This window comes from Python bivittatus, unplaced genomic scaffold (assembly GCF_059951505.1).
Source record: "Python bivittatus isolate LINGU-HERP-01145 unplaced genomic scaffold, Pbiv_v1 ctg000070_np1212, whole genome shotgun sequence".
In the NCBI taxonomy this organism is placed as follows: Eukaryota; Metazoa; Chordata; class Lepidosauria; order Squamata; family Pythonidae; genus Python; species Python bivittatus.
The window spans coordinates 5,317,541-5,344,434 of NW_028277034.1; the positions used below are offsets into that span (position 1 = coordinate 5,317,541).

The 26,894-nt window shown below is 38.7% G+C and overlaps 1 protein-coding gene across 1 annotated transcript; it reads right to left on the reverse strand.

Moving 5' to 3' along the window:
- Nucleotides 1-1,989: 1,989 nt before the first annotated feature.
- ASAH1 (N-acylsphingosine amidohydrolase 1) lies at nucleotides 1,990-22,567 on the reverse strand. The gene is made up of 14 exons (XM_007428546.4): nucleotides 22,406-22,567; nucleotides 18,132-18,178; nucleotides 17,406-17,496; nucleotides 16,372-16,458; nucleotides 14,265-14,343; nucleotides 13,051-13,125; nucleotides 12,388-12,433; nucleotides 10,560-10,704; nucleotides 8,809-8,863; nucleotides 8,525-8,606; nucleotides 5,711-5,842; nucleotides 5,262-5,385; nucleotides 3,888-3,944; nucleotides 1,990-2,521 (listed from the first exon to the last, which is right to left on the reverse strand). Exons 1-14 carry the CDS (start codon nucleotides 22,481-22,483, stop codon nucleotides 2,432-2,434), a joined length of 1,188 nt encoding a protein of 395 aa, XP_007428608.1. The 5' UTR covers nucleotides 22,484-22,567; the 3' UTR covers nucleotides 1,990-2,431.
- Between the last annotated feature and the right edge of the window lie 4,327 nt (nucleotides 22,568-26,894).

The following is a 26,894-nucleotide window of genomic DNA, read 5'->3' on the forward strand; positions in this document are numbered from 1 at the left end:
AGCTTTAAGGAAAGCAGCAATTTGGCTTCCCACTGACTTCTGAGGGGGCTGCCACCACTTCTCTCATAATTACTGGTTAAAGATTTGCAACTTTTAGCTTTAACTTTGTCGCTGAAGATGGTGGAAAGCAATAGGTGCAGAGTTAACTGGGAATCCTTGAAGAATGTCAGAGGGAACACCCAGGAAAGCTCCAGGTATGTTTGCCAACCTCAGAGGAATGCCACACTATTCCCCTGAGGCAGGGCTGGTTTTCTCATGGCTCTCTCCTCCTTTAAGTGGGTGGAAGTGTGTGCATGTGATGAGACCTCCAAAGCATTATTTCAGGCTGGGAACACACACTGATGTGCTGAGGTAGGTGGCACCCAATGTGAAGGCAAAGACTGAATATCAAAGGGTTGCACAATACCAGTTCTAGACAGTCCTCTTTTCCTAAAGCTGTATCCCATACACACCTACAGTGGGGCAAAAAAGTATTTAGTCAGCCACCAATTGTGCAAGTTCTCCCACTTAAAAAGATGAGAGAGGCCTGTAATTTTCATCATAGGTATACCTCAACTATGAGAGACAAAATGGGGAAAAAAATCCAGAAAATCACATTGTCTGATTTTTAAAGAATTTATTTGCAAATCATGGTGGAAAATAAGCATTTGGTCAATATCAGAAGTTCATCTCAATACTTTGTTATATATCCTTTATTGGCAATGACAGAGGTCAAACGTTTTCTGTAAGTCTTCACAAGGTTTTCACACACTGTTGCTGGTATTTTGGCCCATTCCTCCATGCAGATCTCCTCTAGAGCAGTGATGTTTTGGGGCTGTCGCCGGGCAACACGGACTTTCAACTCCCTCCAAAGGTTTTCCATGGGGTTGAGATCTGGAGACTGGCTAGGCCACTCCAGGACCTTGAAATGCTTTTTACGAAGCCACTCCTTCGTTGCCCGGGCGGTGTGTTTGGGATCATTGTCATGCTGAAAGACCCAGCCACATTTCATCTTCAATGCCCTTGCTGATGGAAGGAGGTGTTCACTCAAAATCTCACGATACATGGCCCCATTCATTCTTTCCTTTACACGGATCAGTCATCCTGGTCCCTTTGCAGAAAAACAGCCCCAAAGCATGATGTTTCCACCCCCGTGCTTCACAGTAGGTATGGTGTTCTTTGGATGCAACTCAGCATTCTCTCTCCTCCAAACATGACGAGTTGAGTTTAGACCAAAACGTTCTACTCTGGTTTCATCTGACCATATGACATTCTCCCAATCCTCTTCTGGATCATCCAAATGCTCTCTAGCAAACTTCAGACAGGCCTGGACATGTACAGGCTTAAGCAGGGGGACACATCTGGCACTGCAGGATTTGAGTCCCTGGCGGCATAGTGTGTTACTGATGGTAGCCTTTGTTACTTTGGTCCCAGCTCTCTGCAGGTCATTCACTAGGTCCCCCCGTGTGGTTCTGGGATTTTTGCTCACCATTCTTGTGATCATTTTGACCCCACAGGGTGAGATCTTCCATGGAGCCCCAGATTGAGGGAGATTATCAGTGGTCTTGTATGTCTTCCATTTTCTAATTATTGCTCCCACAGTTGATTTCTTCACACCAAGCTGCTTGCCTATTGCAGATTCAGTCTTCCCAGCCTGGTGCAGGTCTACAATTTTGTTTCTGGTGTCCTTCAACAGCTCTTTGGTCTTGACCATAGTGGAGTTTGGAGTGTGACTGTTTGAGGTTGTGGACAGGTGTCTTTTATACTGATAACAAGGTCAAACAGGTGCCATTACTACAGGTAACGAGTGGAGGACAGAGGAGCCTCTTAAAGAAGTAGTTACAGGTCTGTGAGAGCCAGACATCTTGCTTGTTTGTAGGTGACCAAATACTTATTTTCCACCATGATTTGCAAATAAATTCTTTAAAAATCAGACAATGTGATTTTCTGGATTTTTTTCCCCATTTTGTCTCTCATAGTTGAGGTATACCTATGATGAAAATTACAGGCCTCTCTCATCTTTTTAAGTGGGAGAACTTGCACAATTGGTGGCTGACTAAATACTTTTTTGCCCCACTGTACCTAAAACCCACCTTGCATACCAAATACAACGGGACTTACTTCTGACTAAAGATGCATAGGACAAATTGTGCAATAAGACACTTGTCTTAAGAAATTCTACAGTAAAACTCTGTCTAACCAAGGATCAACTGATGATAAATAGGAAGAAGCAGAAGCTCCAAACGCCCTGTTTAAGTTTCACACAATGAAAAGCAGACATTTAGAAAGCAGAGTGGGTTAATTTGCTGATTGAACTACGAACACCTTAGATCCAGGTTTCTCAAGAGACACACTGTGGGCAAAGAGGCTCTTGGCGGTGGCGATTGTGTGCCACTGTTCACCCAGCAAGGAATCATCTTCTATCAGTTGAATTCCACAGGCTGTGTGGCCCTCACCAAGGGCTACAGGGGTCTGGACAGTCCCTCAGGTAAGTCTCTATATGGCCTTCAGAAACTTCTAACAGTGTGGTTGAGACGGTCAACTGAACAAGGGGAAAAGTTTCATATCAAAATGTCAGTTTGTCAACATGATAAAATCAACTGCTTTTCAAAATAATAACCCCCTCCTCTCAATGCTTATGTTACATTAGGGCTGTGCTTTTGTACAGATACTCCCCAGTTTCAGAACGAGTTCGGTTCCCAAGGTCTGTCCTTAAGTTGAATTTATATGTAAGCCAGAATTTTAATTGTACAATACTGTATTCCATTCTTAACTATAGGTCGTCTGTAACCCAGTGATCTGTAACCCAGGCGTTCTTAACCCAGGGACTACCTGTACATGTCTGGGTAGCAAGATAGGCAGAACATTAAATGAACATATACCTAATTTGCCATGCAACAAGACCTTGATTTAAATATGCTTTCATGCCAGACTTTGCTTATGGTCATAGTCAAGTTTTCACTTCTTAGTAAAAAGAAATCATGCTCCTGGGCCGGAAGCACTTTGAGTTAAAATCAGAAATGTTGAATTAAAAAAACAGTGCTGGACAGATAATGCTAGGGAAATGACATCCATTATATCACAAAAAGTCAAAAGTGACTAAACAACTGAACAACAAACCCAGCTGGATTTGTGGCATTTGTGTCTTTGTGAAAAATAGAATTTATCACAATAGCAAAAAACAATGTGATCTCTGCACCACCAAAGAGATTGTCTTTACATTCAGCAGGATTCAGAGTAAAGGTTGTCTAAGTCATCTAAAGAATTCTACAGCCTAGGTTTTCCTCCTGGAGGAAAAAAGTGGCTTACAGGGGGCTTTCAGTGTCATCTGCACCCCAAAAATGGTACAACAGAAAAATAGTGGAATACAGTGATCTTTGGCTGAAAGCACGCATGAACACTAGTCACATAGCTTTCAAGGCAAAGAACACACAAACTACAGCTGGAGAAACAGTTTGAAAACTTTCAGGTACCTTTTGCTGACTTCGCCATGTGAAATTAAGTGACAATCAGCGACCTGAATCAATGGGATTCTTCATATAAAGCATGCATACACACACTCAAAGAGGTCAGCAAAAAAGAGCATGAAACTACATCCAATAGTATGTCCCTGAGCTTTGTAGCTACCAAATATATAAAATGGCACCTTTTTTCTAATTTTTACATACATACGGCTATATATAGAAAATTAGGAAAAAAAGTTCCTCCAGCTGCAAATAATCTACTGCCCCAGTTAGAAGACAAGCTTTGCTGACTCCCATTCAGCTACTATGGCTTCATGGGTTAAGCAGAACCAAAGTACTCAAAAACAATATTTAGATTAAAAGCAACTGGAACAATTCAAAAGCAGATAGACAAGGCTGAATATGACTCTTTTAGGATGCATCAAACAAGTACAGAAAAGTTACCTTGTTGAGGACAGGCTTTGTGGAGAGAACGTTGTACAAAGTTCCTAATGAGATTTTCTGGAAAAGAAGGAAGAAAGAGTAAAAACTGAAACCAAAACAATTAAAAGTTCTGTTCCAATCTTTAGAGCAGCTGTAGTCAAAGCTATGATTTTTCCAGTAGTAATGTATGGCTGTGAGAACTGGACCATAAAGAAGGCTGAGCGCTGTCGAATTGATGCCTTTGAACTATGGTGCTGGGGAAGACTCTTAAGAGTCCCCTGGACTGCTAGGAGGTCAAACCAGTCAATCTTAAAGGAAATCAAGCCTGACTGCTCATTGGAAGGATTGATAATGAAGCTCAAGCTTTGGTCACCTAATGTGAGGAGAGGACTCTGGAAAAGACCCTGATGCTGGGAAAGATTGAAGGCAAAAGGAGAAGAGGGCGGCAGAGGATGAGATGGTTAGATAGCATCACTGAAGCAATGAGCATGAAACTGAGCAAACTCAGGGAGGCAGTGAAGGACAGGAAGGCCTGGCGCAATATGGTTCATGGGGTCATGAAGAGTCGGACACGACTTAACGACTGAACAACAACAAGTACAATGTACCATTAATTAATCTCTGGTAACAGAAACAGGTATCCCATCCTAAATGACTACTGCATCACAGAAAGACTCAAGAATCTGCTCTGAGAGGTTGCAATCTTGCTAGCTTTAGAATAAACTTAAATAACTTTAGGCCTGAGACTTTTTTAGATTAATCAGAGTTTACTGTGTCATTCAAACTCAGATTATTTTAGCCGAATTCCAGAATCAAAATAATTTCTACTAACCATATTGATTACATTCATACAGGAGGCTAATTCATGGTTTGTTAAACAGGCCATAAAGACAATTTAGTCTTGTGATAGGCATGGCTAGTTCAAATTCCTGTTTTTTAAAATCTTCCTTTCTAACCTTCTTTTGTCTTGCATGTATTAGAGGCTCAGCAGTTCCACAAAAACATGTCAGAAAGCCATAAATCATGCATCCCCATTAAATTAAAATTGCAATCAGTTAAGGCAACAAACTGTAGTGTGAAGCTGGTTTAATGTTCTAAAACAAACTATGGTTTCAATAGAAGAGAATATATGTAGCACAGTGTTGAACTGTGGACTGTAAACTATGGCTTAGAAGTAAAATAAAAAAAAGCCATATATTGGTTTAATGCAAATGTCTGATCCCAACCAGAGTTATGTTGGGATACTCATATCAAGTATGTGCAACGACGGTTACAAAGCCTCAGCTGTTCTTTTAATGGTAGCTCTAGGTTCAATCTTGACACCAGCTTGCAGAGAGAATCAAATTAATGGCTTTAGTTCTTTGCGTAGTTCTCTATCATATCTCACAACATTACCTCCTGCTTTGTATGATTCAAGCAATTCATTGCAGGGTGTCTGCGGTCATCTATAACAAGCGGAGGCTTCCAGGGATCATAGTTGGTTTCTACAACATACCAGATGCCGTTCTTTGTATCCAAACTTGAAATAAAAGGTAAATGTTAACATTTATTTTCTACCAAAGATGTGCTCTGATATTTATTTCTATTACATTAGCGGCTGAATTCAACTTATTTCTAAAAGTGTATCTTAAGCAGCTCTCTCAAAAAGTTAGAAGCATTTCTTCTTCAAAAAAAAAAAACCTGTCAAAACTATTAAAGCACACAGAAGCTGATGCAATGAAATTGAAAACAAATGCAAAAACTGGCTGAAACCACCTTTATGGCATTATAAGTATCAATATGGCTGTTTTAACACATGCCATTATAAGCAATAGCTATAGAGTTCTATTAGTGACCATACTTACTTCTTAATGTTTAAAGCAGCAGTTCGAGAACGTGTAATAATGCAACCCTCGTTAGATTTGTTTCCACCTAATATGAAGTAAGCTGGAGCCAGCAGTTTTGTGTTGGCCAATTTGTCCTTTGCATCTTCATAACTATATGCAACAAGAGAAACAATGCAATGAATACAGGGAGCAGGTGAGATATGCACATTGTCAAGCAAAAGATGACCTTTCAAAATGCTCCCTATTCAGCAGGAATGGGAAACATTTTTGTGGAGGCTGTGGGCTACACTCCTCCCCACCCCTGCACTCTGTTATTTTCAGCCACTGCAAGGCTCAGGGTGATGAGACTGTGAAATTGCCAAGGCCATCTGGGAGTTTAATGGACCTTCTCTTTCTTTTTTTTCCTAGCAGAAATTAGTGGGAAAAGGTTGCCCTAGTGATTACTGAGTCATTGAGTCCTTGCCAAGTTTCAGTGACATGATTTGGGATGGTGGGGAGAGAAGAGATGCATATACCCAATGGTATAGCAATCTCTGACTAGTTTGGGATCATATCATATACAGAGTAGTATATAAGAATGACTGGATGGAGACATACTGTTCTATTGCAAGTGACAAAGGAAGAGCAAAGGTCAGTGGCATTGTGTTGTTTCCAAGAAAACAGCCAAGGAGAAGCAAAGAGACACAAACACTTTGAGTAGCTTTCCCAAACTTGGTATCTACCAGATGTATTAGCTATTCTCGGTGTTATTCTAGGAATGGTAGTTTTATGTATCTGGAGAACATAGGTAGAGCAAGGTTAATTTAAGAAGAATTAGAATGATGGCAACTGATGCTAGGAAAGCCACAAGGGATACAAATAGTAGCTTCTCTTTAGGTTACAACACTTCCTTCACTCCTTCCACTACTAGAGCTCCTATGACCAAAAGCTGCCTTCAATGTGGCTTCTATCAATAATGGAAAAGAAGATTCCAACTATTCCTGCCTTCTATGAGAAACAATTATATTTGCCATTCCGAGGCAGCAATGAAGATCAATCAGGATAAGAAGAAGGAGAAGTAGAATTTGGCCACAAGATCAACATGTGATTGTTTACAAGTCAGAAAATATGGCTCAAGCCAACCATCACGTGCCTATTTTCCTAAAAATAAATCAGTGTATAGTTATTTACATTCACATGCTAGCAAAATAATGCTTAGGATCATTCAACACAAATTATAGCCCTACAGAGAAAAAGAGATGTCAGATGTTCAAGCTGGCTTTAAAAAAGGCTGAGGAATACTAGACATTATTGCTGATGCATGCTAGATAACTGAGAAAGCCAAAGAATACCAAAAAGAAGTCACTATGTGCTTTATTTATTACAGCAAGGCCTTTGATTGAGTTGATCACTTCACACTATGGAATGTACTTAGAAAAATGGGAATCCTAGAACATCTCACTGTCCTCATGAGAAACTTATATACAAGTCAGGAAGCCACTGTATGGACAGAACATGATGAAACAGACTGGCTCCAGGTTGGTAAACGAATGTGACAAGGCTACATACTCTCCCCGTACTTATTCAACCTATATGCTGAATATATATTAAGGGAAGCTGGATTGGAAGAAGAAGAGTGTGGTTTTAAAATTGGAGGAAGGAACATCAATAACCTGAGCTATGCTGATGGCCTACCCTTTGCCAAAAATGCAAAGGATCTGCAAGTCCTGGTACTAAAAGTCAAACAGCCCAGTGGAAAAAAAACGGGACTAAAATTAAATATAAAGAAGACCAAACTAATGACAACTGGCAGAACCACCAGCCTTAGAGTAGACAATGAAGATATCAAAGTGGTGGATAGCTTCTGCCTAGCTCAACCATCAAAAATAAAGGAACGAGCAGTTAAGAAATATGCTGCAGACTACCACACCGGGCAGCTATAAAGGCCTTGGAAAAATATTCAAATGCAATGATGTGGCTATACCTACAAAGATCAGGACTGTGCGTATCAGGACATTCCCTGTGACCTTCTATGGAAATGTAAGTTTGACTTTAAAGAAGCAGAATAGGAAGAGTATTGACACTTTTGAACTTTGGTGTTGGAGAAGACTTCTGAGAATACCTTGGATAGCCAAGAAAACAAACCAATGGATCATTGAACAAATCAACCCAGGGTTCTCACTCAAGGAACAAATGACCAGGCTCAAATTATCCTATTTTGGACTCATTATGCAAAGACCTAGCTCTCTGGAGAAGGCTTAACGCTGGAAAAGGTGGGAGGAAAGAGAAGAAGAGGAAGACTAGCAATAAGGTTGATGGATTTAGTTATGAATGTTATTTAGTTATTTAGTGATGAATGCAACCTAAAAGATCAGGTTAGGGACAGTTTGTCATGGAGAAAATCTATGTGGTTGCTAGGAGTCAACAACAACTTGATGGCACTCAGTCAATCAACAGCTACCTAGATTAGGGAAACAATTCACAATATATCTTGTGTGTGTGCCCCACTTCTTGGAAAAAAGATGGTTGCAAAAACCCACATGATTAACAAGAACTACAAAAATGTAAAGAAAGCAGCATCAGTTGCAACATCAATATATAGCCACATCTGCTGATGAACTGCTTAAGCATCTTTTTTTTACAACTGTTATTAAAGATTTCCACATAAGTAAAAGATAAACATGAAATTATATAGAGTGAAATTAAAAAAGAAATAAAAAGAAAAGATAAAAAGAAATAGAAGTAGAAGTAGAAAAGACAGTGCAGGTAGGGAAAGGAAAGAAAGCTTCCGATCTTTACAGCAGTTATAAACACATTCATTATCTTGAACTGCTTAAGCATCTGACATGCTACCTTGTGCTGTTTTCCAACACAGTTCTGGTGAGGAAACTCATCCACCAACCATCCCTCTGGCCAAGAAGCCACTCAAAGACTCCTGCAAGAGATACAAAATAGAAAAGCTTTAATTCTACTCAATTACACCTTGTATTTTGAATCTTAATCTAATGCTACTTTTCTTCATTTGATACCAACATCAGATGTAATTGATTATCTGTGGGGTTTAGGACTAAACTCTTAATAAAATATCTTGATATTTTCTCTTTTTCAGACAAGAACAGTTCATTAGGGGTACTCACCAATGTAACCTCCATCAATACTGAATCGCTCATTCATGGTTAAAGTGAAAATACCCTAAAACAGAAGCCGATTAACACAGTTTAATACTTGAATAAAGTGAATTCATTTCTAATAGTCAGAAAACAAATTCTTTCATATCTAATACAGATTCTTCCATAAAGCAGTACAATGTGACTAACAGACTTCCTGTTATAGAACTTATAAAGTTATAAACTCCACTGTTTACATACCCTATGATTCTATTCATATATCCCTTAAACCATCATGTGATCCTTGGATGTGGCATAAAATGTGTGAATCCATCTTTGTGATTGTAAACAATGACATATGGCTTGTAGCGATGTGCAACCCCAATCAATTATGAATTATACAGTGAGGCACAATTAAACAAACCACAGTTCACCATGACTGTGTGCACAGCCTTTCACACAATACACTAAATCATAATGTGGATGCTTGTTTACAACCTAATGTGCTACGTGAACCCAGCCTCAATGACTTGTAAACCATAGTTTATGACTTAGCATGCTGTGTGAACCCAGCCAATGAAGGTTCCTTAAATTCTTAAGCAAATCATGGTTTAGCAGATTGTGTGAATATAACTTTTATTACATGTTTGTGCGCAAGAGAGTGGTTGGATTAACACACCTCACTAAGTCATGTCTTGTTTAATAGTGGTTCACTAAGTAAGCCAAAACTGGCTCATCTGCACAAAACCCAAAGCTATGGTTTACAAGTTCACAGTTCAAAGAATGTGCTAATCCTAAACCATCAATAAACTTGAATCAATAAACTGTGTGACTGCAGCCAGCGATTCACACAAGAGAGGACAGGCAGATGCTTGAGCCTCAGAGTACCTTCACGGGGGCTGCAAAATGACTGCGGCACTAACTCATTACCAACTATCCTGAGAATTGTTAGACCAGTAGAAGACAACCTGATTACCAGAGCAGAGGAAAAAAAGAGAGAAACTGAGAACCTTGTAACATGTTTTTTTTTCAAAATTACTAATTAAATAATCCCTCAGAACAGTGAAGGGTGTTTCTGATTCAATAAGAAAAGTGAATTTAGAGGAAACCTCTGTCATTTAGAGGAATATTCAACAACTGAGCCATTTTTCCATTTCACTGCCCGAACCACAGAACATGAAGTTGAAGCCAAAATATCTGTGGAACACTAAACTGAGAATGACTATTTTATTTTCTCTTCAGGTTTGTGCATGAGGCACTTCCAGTGGCAGCCAGGATTGTAGAAACTTGTAGAATACAAATTTCATTTCCTAGTCAATCCATCTGCCAAATAAACATACTTTATGCATGTAATGAAAGGGATGTTAACCCAAGAAAGCTTTATGCCAAGATTAATCTGTTTGTCTCACAGATCATGCAACATTCCGCTCGTTTTGCTCCAAGTTACAATTTGCAGGACTCAAGCAGTAAAGGTGACACGGTTGATTTTTATATATATATAAATGAATAAACAGGCAAAACAAGGTCAGATCCTGCTTTTCAAGCTAGCTGAAGTTTGCACACTTTATGGTTTGCTAATTTCAAGTTTGGCAGCAGGTTTTGGCTGCCAGTAGCCCAAAAGAGGAAGGCTCCCCTCCCTTCCCTTGACTTGTGAGAAAGAGGAACCGGGCACCTGCCAGTCTGAGTTTAAGTATGTTCAGGTTGAAAGTAATAAATTATGACTTTTCTGTATTATTAAGATTAGAATGCAATTTGCATTATATAAATGAAGGGACGCTTACTTGTTTAACTCCAGATATCATTCCCACATAGCCAGCAAAATTCGAAGACTTAAACACTGTTTTATTATTTTTCTGAAAATCCAGTGACACCATTAAGGGCTTCAGCTTCCCCGTTGTAATCCAGGAACTATTTTGTATATCCCACCTACATGGGAGAAAAAAGTTTTAAATGTAAGACATAAATATATATTTAAAACAAAGTGGAGTCCTTTCTGGCAGCTTCCTTCTATATAGAAACCTAATGTTTAGTTTGTGTGTGTGCCTCACTTAAAAAGGACTACAAAAAAATCTGAATTTCACCTTTTGGTGAAAATTTTGCTCATCCTGCAACCTATGCTAATTATGAAAACTATGAAATTGGAGCTTTTCTTCTCTCAGTTAGAAGGCTATATCTCAGCCCCTAGATCAGTCAATATTTGCTGGTTTCATCTCATGCTTCTTTATGAGAACCAGGGATATTTTATCCCCTCCTGTTAATCTTCACAACAGGGTGATCAAGCTAAGTTTTCTAATAAATCTTAATTCAGAAATATGACACAGGAATCTTCCTCCTAAAGTTCCTTGGCTCATACATAGTGCATTCAAAGTTAATGGTAGAGGATCCAGGGTCTCCAAACTTTTCTCCTATCCTAAAGTAAGTTCAACTGGGAGATTGTGATTGGTCAACATCACCACTGACCTTCATGCCCGAATTAGGATTTGAACCTAGGACACCTTAGTTTTAATGTGTCACTCTAGCCACCATCTTGATGCTTTGAATGGGTTCATATCAATATAACATGTATCCAACAACTTGTCCAATTTGTCAAAGTTTCTATATTTTTTAAAAAACAAAGCAAGGCAACTTTCTACCTCACTGGATTATTATTTGCATGAATACACACACACACACACACACACTTTCTTTGGTGTGTTATTTTTCAGCCAATAAATATTTCAAGCTGGAGATCTGCTGATTTTGTTTTGGCAGATCATGTCATTTTGCTTGAAATCAGACCTGAACAGATTTCTTTTCCATCCCTATCCAAAGGTGCCTATTTGCAGTAAAAAGGGATCCTCAGGTCAACTCACTGAGAAATGAGATAGAGGATTACCATGTAGAAATGCATGTGCTTGTCACTTTCTTTTCCCCATTAGTCAAGTGTAACCTCTATCTTAATAGTTACCGGAAAATAAGTGTCAGCTTCCCCATCCCATTCAGTCTGGCTTTTCATTAACACCCACTGAATTTTACTCCAAGCACTAAATCTTAAGATTCTTCTATGCTATGTAGAACATAAAGCTTTGGCTAGCACTTAAGAAAAATCAGGAGTCCCTAGTATCTTGTCAATTGTGAAGATCAAGACAAAACAGGATGAAAATATATTACAAATTAAAATATGCAGATAAGAAATACTGCAAAATCTATGGTGACCTTCCAGCGTGAAGGAGATGCATACATTGATTATCCTTGCTAGCAGTGTTCTTGAAATTACAGGTACTTGCACTGACATTTTTGCTATTACATCTCAAATTCTGGGCAATATGCGTGACCTAAAGCACCAACCAACCCTTAACTCCAGTTCAGATACCAATGGGAGATTTTATCATGGAATTTCAACAACACATGGCCTTAAAGAAAAATAGGAAACATCACTAGGCTGAAGACAGAACATTAACATACAGAAAGAGATATAAAGTGGCAGGGTAGGGATTGCAAGAAGTTCCTAAAAAGACAACTAACAAACTCACTACCCAGAGAAAAATACTCCATTCTTTAACCTTGTATGAGTTTAAATTTTTTTTCTAAAAAAAGGGGGGGGCATATAATCTTGCAGCTACTACATACCCAAGAAACAGTCCAAAATCAAGATTTCTGGCATGGTATAGCTTTCCTGGTTGAAAAGGGAAAAAAAAAAAAGAATTTGAAGAGAAAAGCCATTTAATTATTATTTATTTATTCAATCTGTATGGCCAACCATCTCAGCAACTGACTCTGGATGGCAAACAATCTTAAAATAAATTAAAAGCAAATTCTCATCATAAATAGAAAAATTAAAATACACAGCAGCTGAAGGAGATATCACTGTTGATGGTTTTAGCTGTCACCACTCCCAGGTAAACAGGAAACACGAGTAGATGAGCTACTTTTACTTTATTGTAAGGCTACATTAACAGAATCTTGCAAGTCTGAAAGTACAAATCTCCCGCCCTCCCTATTTACTGCCTGAGTAGTTAGGGCAGGTCCTTCCTAAGTTTCTTTTTCTGGCCGTTACTCTGTTGTGGTCTCCTTTCTCTTTTATCTGATTGTTTCCCAGGCAGCATCTCTTCCCCCACGACTTCCAAGGTCACCCTCACATTCTATCACATCAGCACAACCAGGAGATGGGACCCTTCACGCCCTTGGGGCCCTAGGCCCAGGCCCAGGCCCAGGCCCAGGCCCAGAACCAGGTTTTTAGTGCCTTATTATTATCCTTCTCAAATAACATCAGAACAGCTATACATTGCCTACCTGATGTGTCTTCAGTTACTATGGATGTGCACACCGTGAAGATCTCATAGAAGATGTTGAATGCAACAACATCACCTGCACAGAAGGGAGCAGAAGGAAAGAGAGACCATTAAATTGTCAATAAAATAGACAAGCAAAATGGGCACAAACAAAAACAAGAAATATAACCTGGCAACACTAATCAAAGGTGACTCTAGATTACAGGTAGCAAAATAACAGCAAAGAATAACTTACATATCACCAAAAATCCTGAAAAGGCATACTAGAAACCTGTGCTACCCCTTTCTCTAATTTTGAGAATCATTAGAAGCTACAAAAGATGCCATCTCATATGGTATTTAGCTGCCTATAAAAATAATTTACAAGCCTTCTTGTCTGATGATAATTTAGGAACAAATGCAAATTAAAAGTAACATAATAGAAATAACATGCCTTTCTAAATTATATAATACAGGTAGTCCTCACTAAATGACCATTTGTTTAGCGACCGTTCAAAGTTATGATGGTGCTGAAAAAAGTAACTTACAACCGGTCATTGCACTTATGACCATGACAGCACCCCCCCGCGGTCACATGAACATGTTCCAGTGCTTGGCAACCAGCTTGCACTTATGACAGTTGCAGCGCCCCAGGGTTATGTGATCACTGTTTGTGACCTTTTCAGCCAGCTTCTGGCAAGCAAAATCAATGGGGAATTGCATGATTCACTTAACAACTGCAATAATTCACTTAACAACTGCCACAAAAAATGTCATAAAATTAGGTATGGTCACATGATGCCTCGCCCTGCTTAACAAATTTTCTGGTCCCTACTGTGGTCATTAAGCAAGGACTACTGTGCCTGATTTTGCAATTTCTGTAAAACTAGGGAAAAGATTACAGGATAAAGGAGATCAGATGTACCAAATACATGAGGTTAAACCCTGCTTTAAGCATTATGCTTCCTGCATGCAAATTAGAAAAGATACTGTGCAAATTTGAGAGCTCCACCCAACCTTTCTGGACTGACTGATATTTAATTGAGGTAATACCCAGAATTAGCATCTCTTCATTTGAATTAAGATCTGGTTTTATACATGTTTTCTAGTGCATGCGGATAGTTCCATGCACTTACTAGAACCTCAGCACACTTTGCTGGAGTAGCTAAAATATTCAGTGGCAACAAAGGAAGCTATATATTTGAAAGTCAGATACTACAGGGAAATGGAAATTACCTAAAGGAGCTTCAACAGCAGAAGCAATGCCTTTTATTTCTTCATTGAAAGGATATGGAAGGGTAGAGCCTAACCAAGCCTAAAAGGAAATCATGAATTAGTTAAATTCTGAAAATTATAACAATGTATGCTCAATTTTTTAAAAAAAATTAATTTTTTTTAAGCACCAATTATTTCACTCATTGTAAGCTGGTGTAGACAACTTGTGGGTCCTGAACATCTTTTTCTGTAGCTGCTATTCTACTGATGAAATACACATGTTGTGCTTTCTCACAGGTTCAAGCAAGAAACACAAACACTGTACTCTAAGCTAAAATAAGTTTAACAGAAATACAAAGCAATGATCCCTCCTCAATCCACTCATCAAACATTAAAAAAAATCATATCCCTTGCCATTTGTGCAATGTTCTTCTACCTAATGTATTTCTGCTTGCCCACTGCAGCTCTTGGACCACTTCAAAAGTTAAGCACAACTGCCACTCATCAAAAGGTAGCCTACCCCAGTATAAAAAAAACAAGTTATAAAATCTAAGGAGCCACTCATATAATTTAATTTCATACAATTATGGAGGTACTGCAGTTATTTTTATCTATCTATCTATCTATCTATCTATCTATCTATCTATCTATCTATCTATCTATCTATCTATCTACCTACCTACCTACCTACCTACCTAAAATAATGTATAGTAAGAACAAAGTCCAACATTGTGGTATTTCAGAATAGCTGGAATTGTTGAAAAGTTACAAACTCCAATACATCCTTCTTTTATTGTTGTTTCATTAACTGCAATATCTGAGTTCATGCAAAATGTTCACAGAAGCAAGGATGATAAAGAACAGGAAGAATACATTCCTGTAGAGGACAATGGCTATGGACTTTCAAGGACAAGTCAACCAACTTTATTTCTGGGAAACCAAAATTCTAAATTCTACATAGTGCTATCTTTTTCTCTGAACCCAGTAAGTCAATTGAAGACCATCCCAAAACAACAGTGAAGTATTATTAAGTAATGTGTTGCACTGCTTTAGTAAGAGCCTTCATTTCTGTTTCAAAAGAAAATGTCACAGTAGGTAAATGGAAGAGAATGGTTTGTGACTGCTAAATACATGGAGACAAATGACCTGTTCTTCAAGTAAGCAGCTTAAATGTCCTACTGGGCTTGTCAAGTTTAAGTTTCTTTTTTCTGTTCCTTCTTTATTATCTTTTGGTTATCCCAAAACACTGCACATGCTGGGAATGCAGTAGTGATAATGGAGAAGATAATCAAATAATCATGGGATAATCAAATCTGTTTTAAAATGAAGCAAATAGACAATTCCTTCTAATTCCGGAGTAAGTTGTACTGAAACCAATGGATGCTGGAAAATCCAATAAGAGAACCCACATCAAAATATTAGAAGACTGAATAACATCAACACTTTGAACTATAAAATGTTTATGGAGGTTTGAAAAAAAAATGTTTGGGGAGTTACAGGTGGGAAAATTATCATTGACTAGATTCTCAGAAGATTTCCAATTAATCCACATTATTATTTTTCATGCATTTTTCTAAATCTACCCATGCATCCCCAAAAACACTATGGAGTGCTTCACAATCTATAGCTCACCAACAGAATTGTCCATAAATCAGTTTCAGTTTTGGGCCTTGGTTAGAAAAAGATGTAGCTTTGTTGTATAGCACACACACAGAGACTACTCTGTCTGGCTACTCTACGTTGGGCTAGGGAACACTATTGTTAGTTGGCATAATGCCTCAATAGATAGTCAGGCAGAATAGTTCCTTTATGTTCCAAGCAAGAGTTAGCAAATCTGGGATGCTAATGAGCCATGTACTCTGATACAGCATGGAAAATCTACTATAGTTATTAAAAAATCATTGGATTGACTGAAAATGTAGCCTTATTTTTTCGGGGGGGGGGTATGCCCACTGCTTGTGTTTATATTCTTAAACAGCAGGTCACATGTGCAACTCTTTCGTGTACTGCTCTGGTCTTTGGTACATCAGTAGTCTCTAGAATGTTACAGTTGGATGAAAGTTCAGCCAGCTGGTTTAATTTCTTTCCCAAACTGAACAAAAACTGAATAAACTGAAAATATACTCACTAATTTTGATTCCATAGATGCTATCAATTTTCTACTATGGACGAATGTATAAAATATATCTTTAATAGTCTTCATTACAATCAGTAACTACAAGAGTGTAAAAAAAAAGGCAAGAGATTAACCTATGTTAGGGGAATGGAATGCAAGATCCAATTAAATGGAAACGTATCAAACTTTATCAAGAACTGCAAAATGAATGGACATCAGAAAGTTTACAAAACTGCTAATCTACTCTTACACAGGCATTTTGAACCTTACTTTTATATAAGTAGATAAGCTTTGAACTGGGAAACTATTCACACTGCTGAGCATCCTTCACTGCCTCATTTCAACTTGGCTAGTGACAATGAGGTGTGCAAGGGACAGTATAGGAAGGCACCATAATTTTGCTACCTGGTTATACTTACTCACAAGGCCCCTTTTGTCATATTGTGGTGAGGCAATCTTCAGAAACTTACTCCCACTTACAGACTCTCATTGTAGCGGTCTCCAAAACCAACTGAGCAGGAAATTCATTTGGATTCCAACAATCTGAACTACATATATTAGAATGCTAGTCTGGATAACTGAGGAAGGCAGACTCCCTTCTAATTTTTCCTACTAGGTGAGATGCAGATACAATGAATACCCAGAATCCAACAGGCCCTTGACTGGGCCAAAATGGAGAAGGATGCTCTAGCCGACTGATCTTAAATGCCAATGGTTTTTGTGTTCTGTAGCCGCCATGGGGCTGGGGGAGGGGGAGAGTTGATGGGCTCTTTTTGTACTGTGGATTTTAATTCTGTAAGCTGCCCGGAGTAACTGTGTGTGAGTTGGGCTATATACATTTGTTTAATAAATAAATAAATAATAAATTTATCAACTGGCTTGACTTCAACATGCAAAAACAATGTACAATTTTCCCCTTATGTAATTTAAAACATTTTTGGCATTTTTAACATTAAGAATATTAGCTATGGTAATTCAAATTAATTAAATCATAACTCCCTCAGAGAAGATGAAGATGCTTAATTCCCTTCTGCTATGTTCCTTACCTCAGTTTTTTTGGCATGTACCACCTGGACCCATCTCTGACTTGGTGGCAGGTCAAGGTTTATGATATAATTAGAAACTGTTCCTTTATACCTGAAAAACAGTCAATTCCCATAAATTTGCTAATGAAATTGTTACATATAAACTGCTAACTTCTGTTCTCTTATTTCTAATAAAGTTGTTCCAATTATTTTAGCTGTGTTATCTAGTTTTGATCCACCAATATTTAACACAGGTGCATCTTATACGAAACTTGGAGTGATTTTCCTAATATTTATCGGAACAGGCAAATACTGATATTTTGGACCACAACTCCCAAAACCTGTAACCATGGGCCAGATGAGGCATCTTGGAGTTAAAGCCCAACTCATCATAAAGACTTCCTGATTGTCTACATCTCCTCTAATCTGCACTCTACTTTCCAGGATAAAATAATTTCTTATAAAAGCAAAACACAATGGCTTAAAATAGAGGAAAACATTCTAGCTGAAGCCTGACTGTTGATGGATAAAGTAACATTATTTTCTGTAACATTATAAGGTATGTTTATTAATGTAATACAAGATGATCCTAATTTTCTTTGTAGCACTATCACAATTCTCATACAGAATTGAACAGTTCAAAACTAGCACTGAACAGTTCAAAATTCCTATCTAACTAAATCTGTGAGAAAACCAGGTTCTCTTTATATCTGAGAGTATCCGAAGAGTTGTTAGTAAGCTACTTACGTTGGTCCAGTTGGCGGATATTCATGTATTTTACATTCTTCAGCATACTGGAAAATAAGATAAAGCCTTTTTAAGAAGTTGCATTTTTATACCAGTGAAGTGCAAAACTTTACAGTCTTTGGAATTTTTGTTGTAATAGGAAAAAATAAAGCCAAAGTTCAATCCTACACACAGTATAAGAATTAAATCACTTTTTTTTTAATCTGTTCAATTGTGTCTGATTCTCGGAGACTGCCTGGAGAAGTTCTTGTGGTTTTCTTGGCAACGTTTTTCTTGCCCTTGCCTGCTTCCTAGGGCTGAGAGAATGCGACTGGCCCAAGGCCACCCAGCTGGCTTTGTGCCTGAGGCGGGACTAGGGTCATTAACTTGTTCTAGAACAAGTTTTTGTTCTTTGGGCCTGAGGCGGGACCCTAAGGGCTAGGGTCATTAACTTGTTCTAGAACTCTTCTGCAAAATTAGCTATGTTCCCTGACTGCAGATGTAACTAAAATTAATTTAAATTACAAAAAATAAAAACAAAAAGCAACCTCTTTTTTTTTAGCATGTGCTAGACTCATTCAATGTCAACATTATGGTTTGCTAGAATAACTATTGCAACAGTGCTAGTCACTATAAAGGTTATCCTTACAAATTGGTTGGTACCCCAATAATTCAGTGGTTTTTATATTCTAGTCTTGACATGTCTTTCTGTGTGTTACCAATTAAGTGAAATGCTTTTCTAAGGGTAATTCAATAATACAAGTATTTAACTTATTTAATTCAAGATTTTTTTTTACATTTTTGAATGCCCATTTTTAAAAACATCCATCCATGGAGTTTTAAATAATGTCAGAGCTGGAATTTCTATGCCAAACCCACTTAAGATGTCAGGATATCAGTTCTGGCAGAGTGGTTACATCACTCTGCCTTTAGATTAATCTTTCCATTGATGAAGAAACAGACTTACCTAACAAGGGCTGACTTGATGGACTAGCTCCATAAGTACCTTGTATAGGTGAGAACAAGAGTTCAGCTTAGATATCCTAGCAGGTAGTGGGTGAAGCTTCTTTAAATGCACTACAGTCAAACCCATTTAGATATTTAGACATACATGTCTAGTTCTTCCTAGTCTTCAAATTGCTAAGGATTTCTTTCCCTTCCATGACACAGAATCTCTCTAAGTGAGGTAATAAGGTTATTAAGCTACTGTGTTAAACAGAATAAGGATGATCTATCTATGGTTTGATAAGATGCCTGAATCACTGCCAGCTAAACAGAACCAGATTCTACTTTGTATTATTTCTTTCCTACCAGTAGCTCTCAGAATTTTTACTTGGCTTAGTAAGTGATAGTAAAACCTGATGCCACATGGAGGGGGCTGGCATTAAATAAATTCTTCCTTGACTGCATTTAGTCAGAAGCTTTGTCCCCTCAAATGTATTCAGTAAATTCACTAAATGTATTCATTAAAATTCACTAACAAAAAATAGAAATGTGACAGTAGGAGTTAGAATGAAATCTGGTTGGTCTTATATAACTTCTTTTAACCTACAAGAGGATTTTTTAAAATGCACTAATATACAGATCACATTCACAAAAATACACAACTGCTGGTAACACGTGCACCTCTAAATTACAGGGAGAAGACAAAATCATAGGTTTTGAAAAATATCACTCAACTGCATTATGCAGCTAAAATAGACACAATTAGGACAGTATTTCAGGCTTGGATTTTGTTTTTCAGGCAACTCAGTAAACATAAAAAGAAAATCAAACAAATACCCATGAAATAATTTTATTTACTTTCTCTTCTGTGAGAAAACAAAATCAGCCCAACGCATCTTGTCTTAACAGGCCAAACAAACCTTTGTTCATTCATGAGCACCGAAATACAACTTTCTATGTGACTCAGTGTTTATTTTTATTTTATTATTAAATTTATATGCCGCCCATCTCCCCCAGAGGGTGACTCTGGGTGGCTTACAATACAATACCATTAAACAGTAGTGTTGTAATCTTCCCATTCTATGACTCACTTCAATGTTATTCATTAATAGAAATGCAGAAATTCAGTTTGGGGTTTCAAGAATACGGTAGGATGGGAATTTTACAATGTTGAGAAACTGCACAATCAGGCCATTATGGCAAAGGTAATGTGCATGTTTATTAAAAAGGGTACAAAGCAGTTATGGCTTCAACACTGTAGAAGTAACAAAAAATGAAAAAAAAAAATAGAACTGGAGACAGTAGTACAATAAATTCTTCCTTAAAAGGCTGCACATCTGTTAAGTAGTATTTATTTTGGGTTAATTAATGACCCAAAGAAGTAACTGCTTTCCTCTCCTCTCATTTCACAACAGGTCTTGCTTAGAAGCACTCCGGTCAGGGAATCTGCATACACAGTGAACTGTGGGCACCATGTCTTCCACCATCAGGGAAGGTGATGATGGCTATGGCAGAGGCATGTTTGCAGGCATACCAGCTTTAGCTTTTGTAAACATGGATTTTGCTGCAAATAATAGGAGAGAGAGGGGGTTTGGAAGAAGGGGAAGGCACTTCACTTGAGACTCCAATGGGTTGCCCCAGAAACTAGATTACATTCATGGGATGGAGGTTTGGCATCTATGTTTGGGAAGACAATTTTCATAGCAGGGACACCTCCAATTGTATATCATTTTATATATGGTTCATGTATCTTTTATATATGATTCTACATAGGTTAGCAAAACTCTGTATTTTATTTATTCAAGAAATAATGTGTTAACGGATATAAAAACAGAAAGGGAAACCAGCTAAGAAAGCAGCAGGCAGATAAAGCAATATTCTAAGTATGTTGGAAGTTGTCTGTTGCAAAAATAAAGGAAGTGCATCTCAAGTAAGATCATGCAAGGCAATGAATTATTAATCAAGGCACTATTTTATATTTCTAAAAGATACAGACTGAAATAAGCAACAAGATCAAAGATGTCCAGAAATTTACAGACTCATTAAGTCTGAGGTTACTTATGCCAATGCTACACAGAGCCAGGGTGGATATCTTTGATATGTGTAGAGAAGACTATATGTTTGCTTCATAAACTGAGATATGATCCTTGAACCTCAAGTGCAAGCAAGCAAGAAATCTTCATTAAACTACTGTCCTAATTCACTTGAACTTTGGAAAGATGGTTAATGACATGAGATAAAACAAAAAAGATTGCAGTTGGCTTATTCCTGAAAAAGGACACACGGAGAAGCTTCATGCACCCCCACAAAGGCCATTAATATGTTGGCATTTCAAGCCAAAATGTTACTGTCAGAACCACTCCAACAATATTGCCGGAGCCAAAGATAAAAGAAACAGGACTTCTGTAAATCATAAAACTGTTGCAAGTTTGTCATGCTCTTTGAACACATTAGAACTTTACCATGATCAGAAATAATTGGTATGCTTAATAAATCTGAGATTAATGCCATAACTTTGGCCTGGCAAAAAAATAAATGCAGTTGTTACCACATCCTACTTAATGAGCATCAGGTTGGCCTATACTATCTCAAACTTATGGCACAGCTTGTCTTCTTCCAACTCTCTTCTAATATGGATCTTATTTTTCATGTGACCTATTCTGTGGTGAACTATCACCTCCTTCCTTATCTAAGGCATCAGCTGAACCCTCTCCGGTCTCCACAATTAATGACTAGCTGCAGGTTAGTACGGTTTTCTTGGCAACAACAGTTTCCCACTGCCTTCTCCCAGAACATTTTGTTTCCAACTTCTCATCCTAATCTAGAGCTGTGGGATCTCCTGGTCCTAATGCACTCTGAGCCTAAGCACCTTTTCCACCGGGCCAAGGCTGGCTCCGTCAGAGCAAACCCTCTGAAGTTAGTGACTGCAGTGAATCTTTTCTAAGTACGAGCAAATCTGGAACCAACCAAAGTCTCTGGGCTTTTTTTAAAAAAACGCACTGGTGTTCTCCTTCTGAGCACAGCCCTGTTTCTAGCAAGGTTTGCTTCGGCTCCTGCGATCCGTCCTCCATTCCCGTTACTGCACGCGCAGCACGCAGCGACAACAGGAAAGCTCTTGCAAGCTCAGAAGCTTCCACCTACTTTCCACCCTGGACTCAGACGGCCGGGCCGAGCCAATACCAGCCCTTTCCCTCCTTCTCCCTCGCCCCAGCCGGCTGCCATCGCAACGCTTCCTTCCCCTCTTGCTCCGCCGCAGACTCCGCTTCCCTCTCGCCGCCGTCTTGGGAAGGGAGAACCGCCCAGCGCTGGAGAAGCAGGGAGGGAGGAGCGGCGCTCTGCCCGGAACTCACCGGGTCCCTGGCCCGTACGACGGCGACAGTCAGCAAAGCCGCGGCAGCCGCCGCCGCTACTAGCACCCAGGCGCGCATCGTCGCTGCGGCCGATCAAATCCGACGGCTCCTACCGCAGCGCCGGACTTAAAAAAGGCCGCTCCAGCATGTGACTTCTGCCCCTTCATGTGACACCCTCCTAGGAATATACCAACAATAGTTCGGGGGGGGGGAACGACGTTGACTCAGAACGTACCATTCAGGCCAGCAATGGGGATGGAATTGCTTCCTTCTCCCTGGTAGGTGATTGTAGTGGGCAAGTATTAAGATAAAGAACTGAAGAACTATGGACGGAGGTCCATAACATTGTACAGGAGGCAGCAACTAAAACCATCCCAAAGAAAAAGAAATGCAAGAAAGCAAAGTGGCTGTCTGATAAGGCTTTACAAATAGCTGTGGAAAGAAGGAATGCGAAAAGCAAGGGTGAAAGGGAAAGATATAAGCAACTGAATGCAGATTTCCAGAGAATAGCAAGGAGAGATAAGAAGGCCTTCTTAAATGAACAATGCAAAGAAATTGAGGAAAACAATAGAATGGGGAAGACTAGAGATCTCTACAAGAAAATTGGAGATATCAAAGGAACGTTTAGTGCAAAGATGGGCATGATAAAGGACAAAAAAGGCAGGGACTTAACAGAAGCAGAAGAGATTAAGAAGAGGTGGCAAGAATACACAGAAGAACTATACAAGAAAGATCTTAATGTCCCTGATGTCCATGTTGGTGTGGTCACTGACCTTGAGCCAGACATCCTGGAGAGTGGTCAAGTGGGCCTTAGGAAGCATTGCTAACAACAAAGCTAGTGGAGATGACAGTATTCCAGCTGAGTTATTTAAAATACTAAAAGATGATGCTGTTAAAGTGCTGCACTCAATATGTCAGCAAGTTTGGAAAACGCAACAGTGGCCACGGGATTGGAAAAGGTCAGTTTACGTTCCAATTCCAAAGAAGGGCAATGCCAAAGAATGCTCAAACTATCGCACAATTGCACTCATTTCACATGCTAGCAAGGTTATGCTCAAAATCCTACAAGCTAGACTTCAGCAGTTCGTGAACCGAGAACTACCGGATGTACAAGCTGGGTTTCGAAGAGGCAGAGGAACTAGAGATCAAATTGCCAACATTCACTGGATCATGGAGAAAGCACAAGAATTCCATAAAAACATCTACTTCTGCTTCATTGACTATGCAAAAGCCTTTGATTGTGTGGATCACAACTAACTGTGGCAAATTCTTAAAGAGATGGGGGTACCAGACCATGTCTCCTGAGAAATCTGTATGCGGGCCAAGAAGCAACAGTTAGAACCGGTCACGGAACAACCGATTGGTTCAAAATAGGGAAAGGAGTATAACAAGGCTGTATACTGTCACCCTGCTTATTTAACCTATACGCAGAGTACCTCATGAGAAATGCCAGGCTGGAAGAATCACAAGCTGGAATTAAGATTGCAGGGAGAATCATCAATAACCTCAGATATGCAGACGATACCACCCTAATGGCAGAAAGTGAAGAAGAACTAAAGAGCCTCTTGATGAGGGTGAAAGAGGAGAGTGCAAAAGCTGGCATGAAACTCAACATTAAAAAAACTAAGATCATGGCATCTGGACCCATCAATTCCTGGCAAATAGAAGGAGTAGAAATGGAAGCAGTAACAGACTTCATTTATTTGGGCTCCAAGATCACCGCAGACGGAGACTGCAGCCATGAAATTAAAAGACGCTTGCTCCTTGGGAGGAAAGCTATGGCAAACCTAGATAGCATATTAAAAAGCAGAGACGTCACCTTGTTGACAAAGATCCGCATAGTCAAAGCTATGGTTTTTCCAGTATGAATGTATGGCTGTGAGAGCTGGACCATAAAGAAGGCTGAGCGACGAAGAATTGATCCCTTTGAACTGTGGTGCTGGAGAAGACTCTTAAAAGTCCCCTGGACTGCTAGGAGGTCAAACCAGTCAAACTTAAAGGAAATCAACCCTGATTGCTCATTGGAAGGATTGATAATGAAGCTCAAGCTCAGATACTTTGGTCACCTAATGTGAAGAGAGCTCTTTAGAAAAGACCCTGATGCTGGGAAAGATTGAAGGCAAAAGGAGAAGAGGACGGCAGAGGATGAGATGGTTAGATAGCATCACTGAAGCAATGAGCATGAAACTGAGCAAACTCAGGGAGGCAGTGAAGGACAGGAAGGCCTGGCGCAATATGGTTCATGGGGTCATGAAGAGTCAGACACGACTTAACGACTGAACAACAACAAATTAAGATAAAGGTTCCATGGGGAATTCTGCTTTATTTTATTTATTTTAAAACGAGTGTCCCATCTAAGGGATCAATAGCTTACAACAATTTTGGAAGACCATTTTAAAAAAAAAATCCTTAAGTTTTCATAAAAACCACCCAAGGGATTTGAATATTCCAAATTCATAAAAGAACTTGGAATGCAAATCACTGGAGGATGTGCTTTCAAGCAAAAGACTTGTTTAGGGAGGGACTGTATAGAACGCAGAGGGATATTTAAAATAATAATAAGAATAATACAAGGATAAAAGTGATAGTTGATATGGGATGAAACAGAAGTGAGGAGATGCTGGAAGGAGTATTTAGAAAAGAGTGGAAGATCAAGAGTGAATGTCAAGGGGGATTAGTTTGTTAAGCAGCAAACTGGTTGTGTGGAACCTAAATTATTTTCAGCAAATGATAGATTGTATCATACAACATGGAGTATGAATCTCAAAATTAATGCATTGAAGACCAAGGTAGTGTAGTGAACAATTGATTGATTATGTGCTATCAAGTCGTTTTCAGCTCCTAGTGACTATATAGACAGATTTTCTCCATGAAGTGAACAATTACAAGATAGATAGATAATAGATAGATAGATATGTGATAAAAAATTAGGGCAAATGCATGAATGTATAAACCTTGGCAGGTGTTTAATAAAGATGGAAAATGGAGAAATTTTAAGGTGTGTGCATCCTAATAGGTGGTGAGTAGTATGCAGTCTGTTGTAAGGAATAAATGTTTGTCTGAAGAAGCAAAAATAGCTCTGTAGAAGAATATAGGCCCACTTTGTCATATGGAAGTGGGAGGTAGGTATGTCAGAAGCATCAGGTTGATGGTAATGGAAATGGATTACTTCAGAAGCAAGAGTAGTAAAAAAAATAGATCAAGAATGAATGGGTGATGAATTAATGTGAATTGAACACAAATTGAATTACCATCATAGAAGTACAGTATGTTAAGGTGGCTTAGTGATAGAGAGAGAATCTAATCACAAACAAAATATGAAGGAAAAGCGAATGGATGCAGGGGAAGGGGAAGAAGACCAAGGAAGTCATGGCTGTGCAGATTTCTTGAGATCCTCAAAAAGAAAGAGACAAGTTTAAAGAAAAAAGAGCAATGTATGAATCAGTGTATTGATGTATGTACTATATTTCAATGTGTGTTCTCGTACAGAATGTATCCAGCATCTGTTTAGTTCAGTAGAACCTACTTTGGAATTAGAAGTGTCAGGGAAAAATCCATGTAAAAACACAGGAGGCAGACACACCATGAAACAAGTCACTTCAAAGTTCCAAGTGCTACTAAAACTTTAAAACTTTATTGAACATAAATTCAAGAAAAATTCAGCGAGTAAAATGCAATTAAAATGTAATTAAAACACACAAACACAAGGTACTTACACATTGCAATGCCAACCTGCTTGTCCAAGCTGTCAAACTGACAGCTCGTTCAAGAGGTACCATTTACCTAGATGCCACCCTTTTTATTCCGTTAAACCACAGACCACATTATGACGATCAGATCATTCCCTGAACTGATGTCGACACATGTCGTCTATGCCCTGTTCTTGGCACCTTTGATCTCAACAACATATTTATAATTTCCTTCATTTTGTAAGTTCCTCTTCTTTCTTGTAAATGCCCCTGCAGGTTACATATTGGTTATCTTGGCCTTACTGAATGCATTCAAACCTTCATTAAAAACATATAATAAGCTATTAATAATTTTCCCCTCACAGAAGGAATTGAGTTTGCTTTATTTTAAAACATGAGATTTGATTATCTAATCCACCACTAACACCAGCATGTATCTACCACTCTCCCCTTGTTACTGGCATCTGAAGTCTTATGAGAGGAATGTAATATCTGAGTTAACTGAAAGATACAGGGCAAGGCAGGGGAAGTGGAATAGAAAAAGGAACAGAAACTTGTCCAGGCTACTTGACCTGAAAATTGCATATCTGAAGAGCAGATCATTTGATTCTAGGTGAGCTCCACCTAATTAGCTGCCCAAAAGCATTGTATCCTATTTACCTGTTGTGGCATTTTCTTTTGAAACAGAATTAATGGCTCATCTAAGGCACTAGGGCAATGTAATGAAATTTGGAAATTTCTTCACACACTATTAATTTGGGTGGTCTTTGGTTGGGTTTTAAAGAAGATAAGCCTGCACT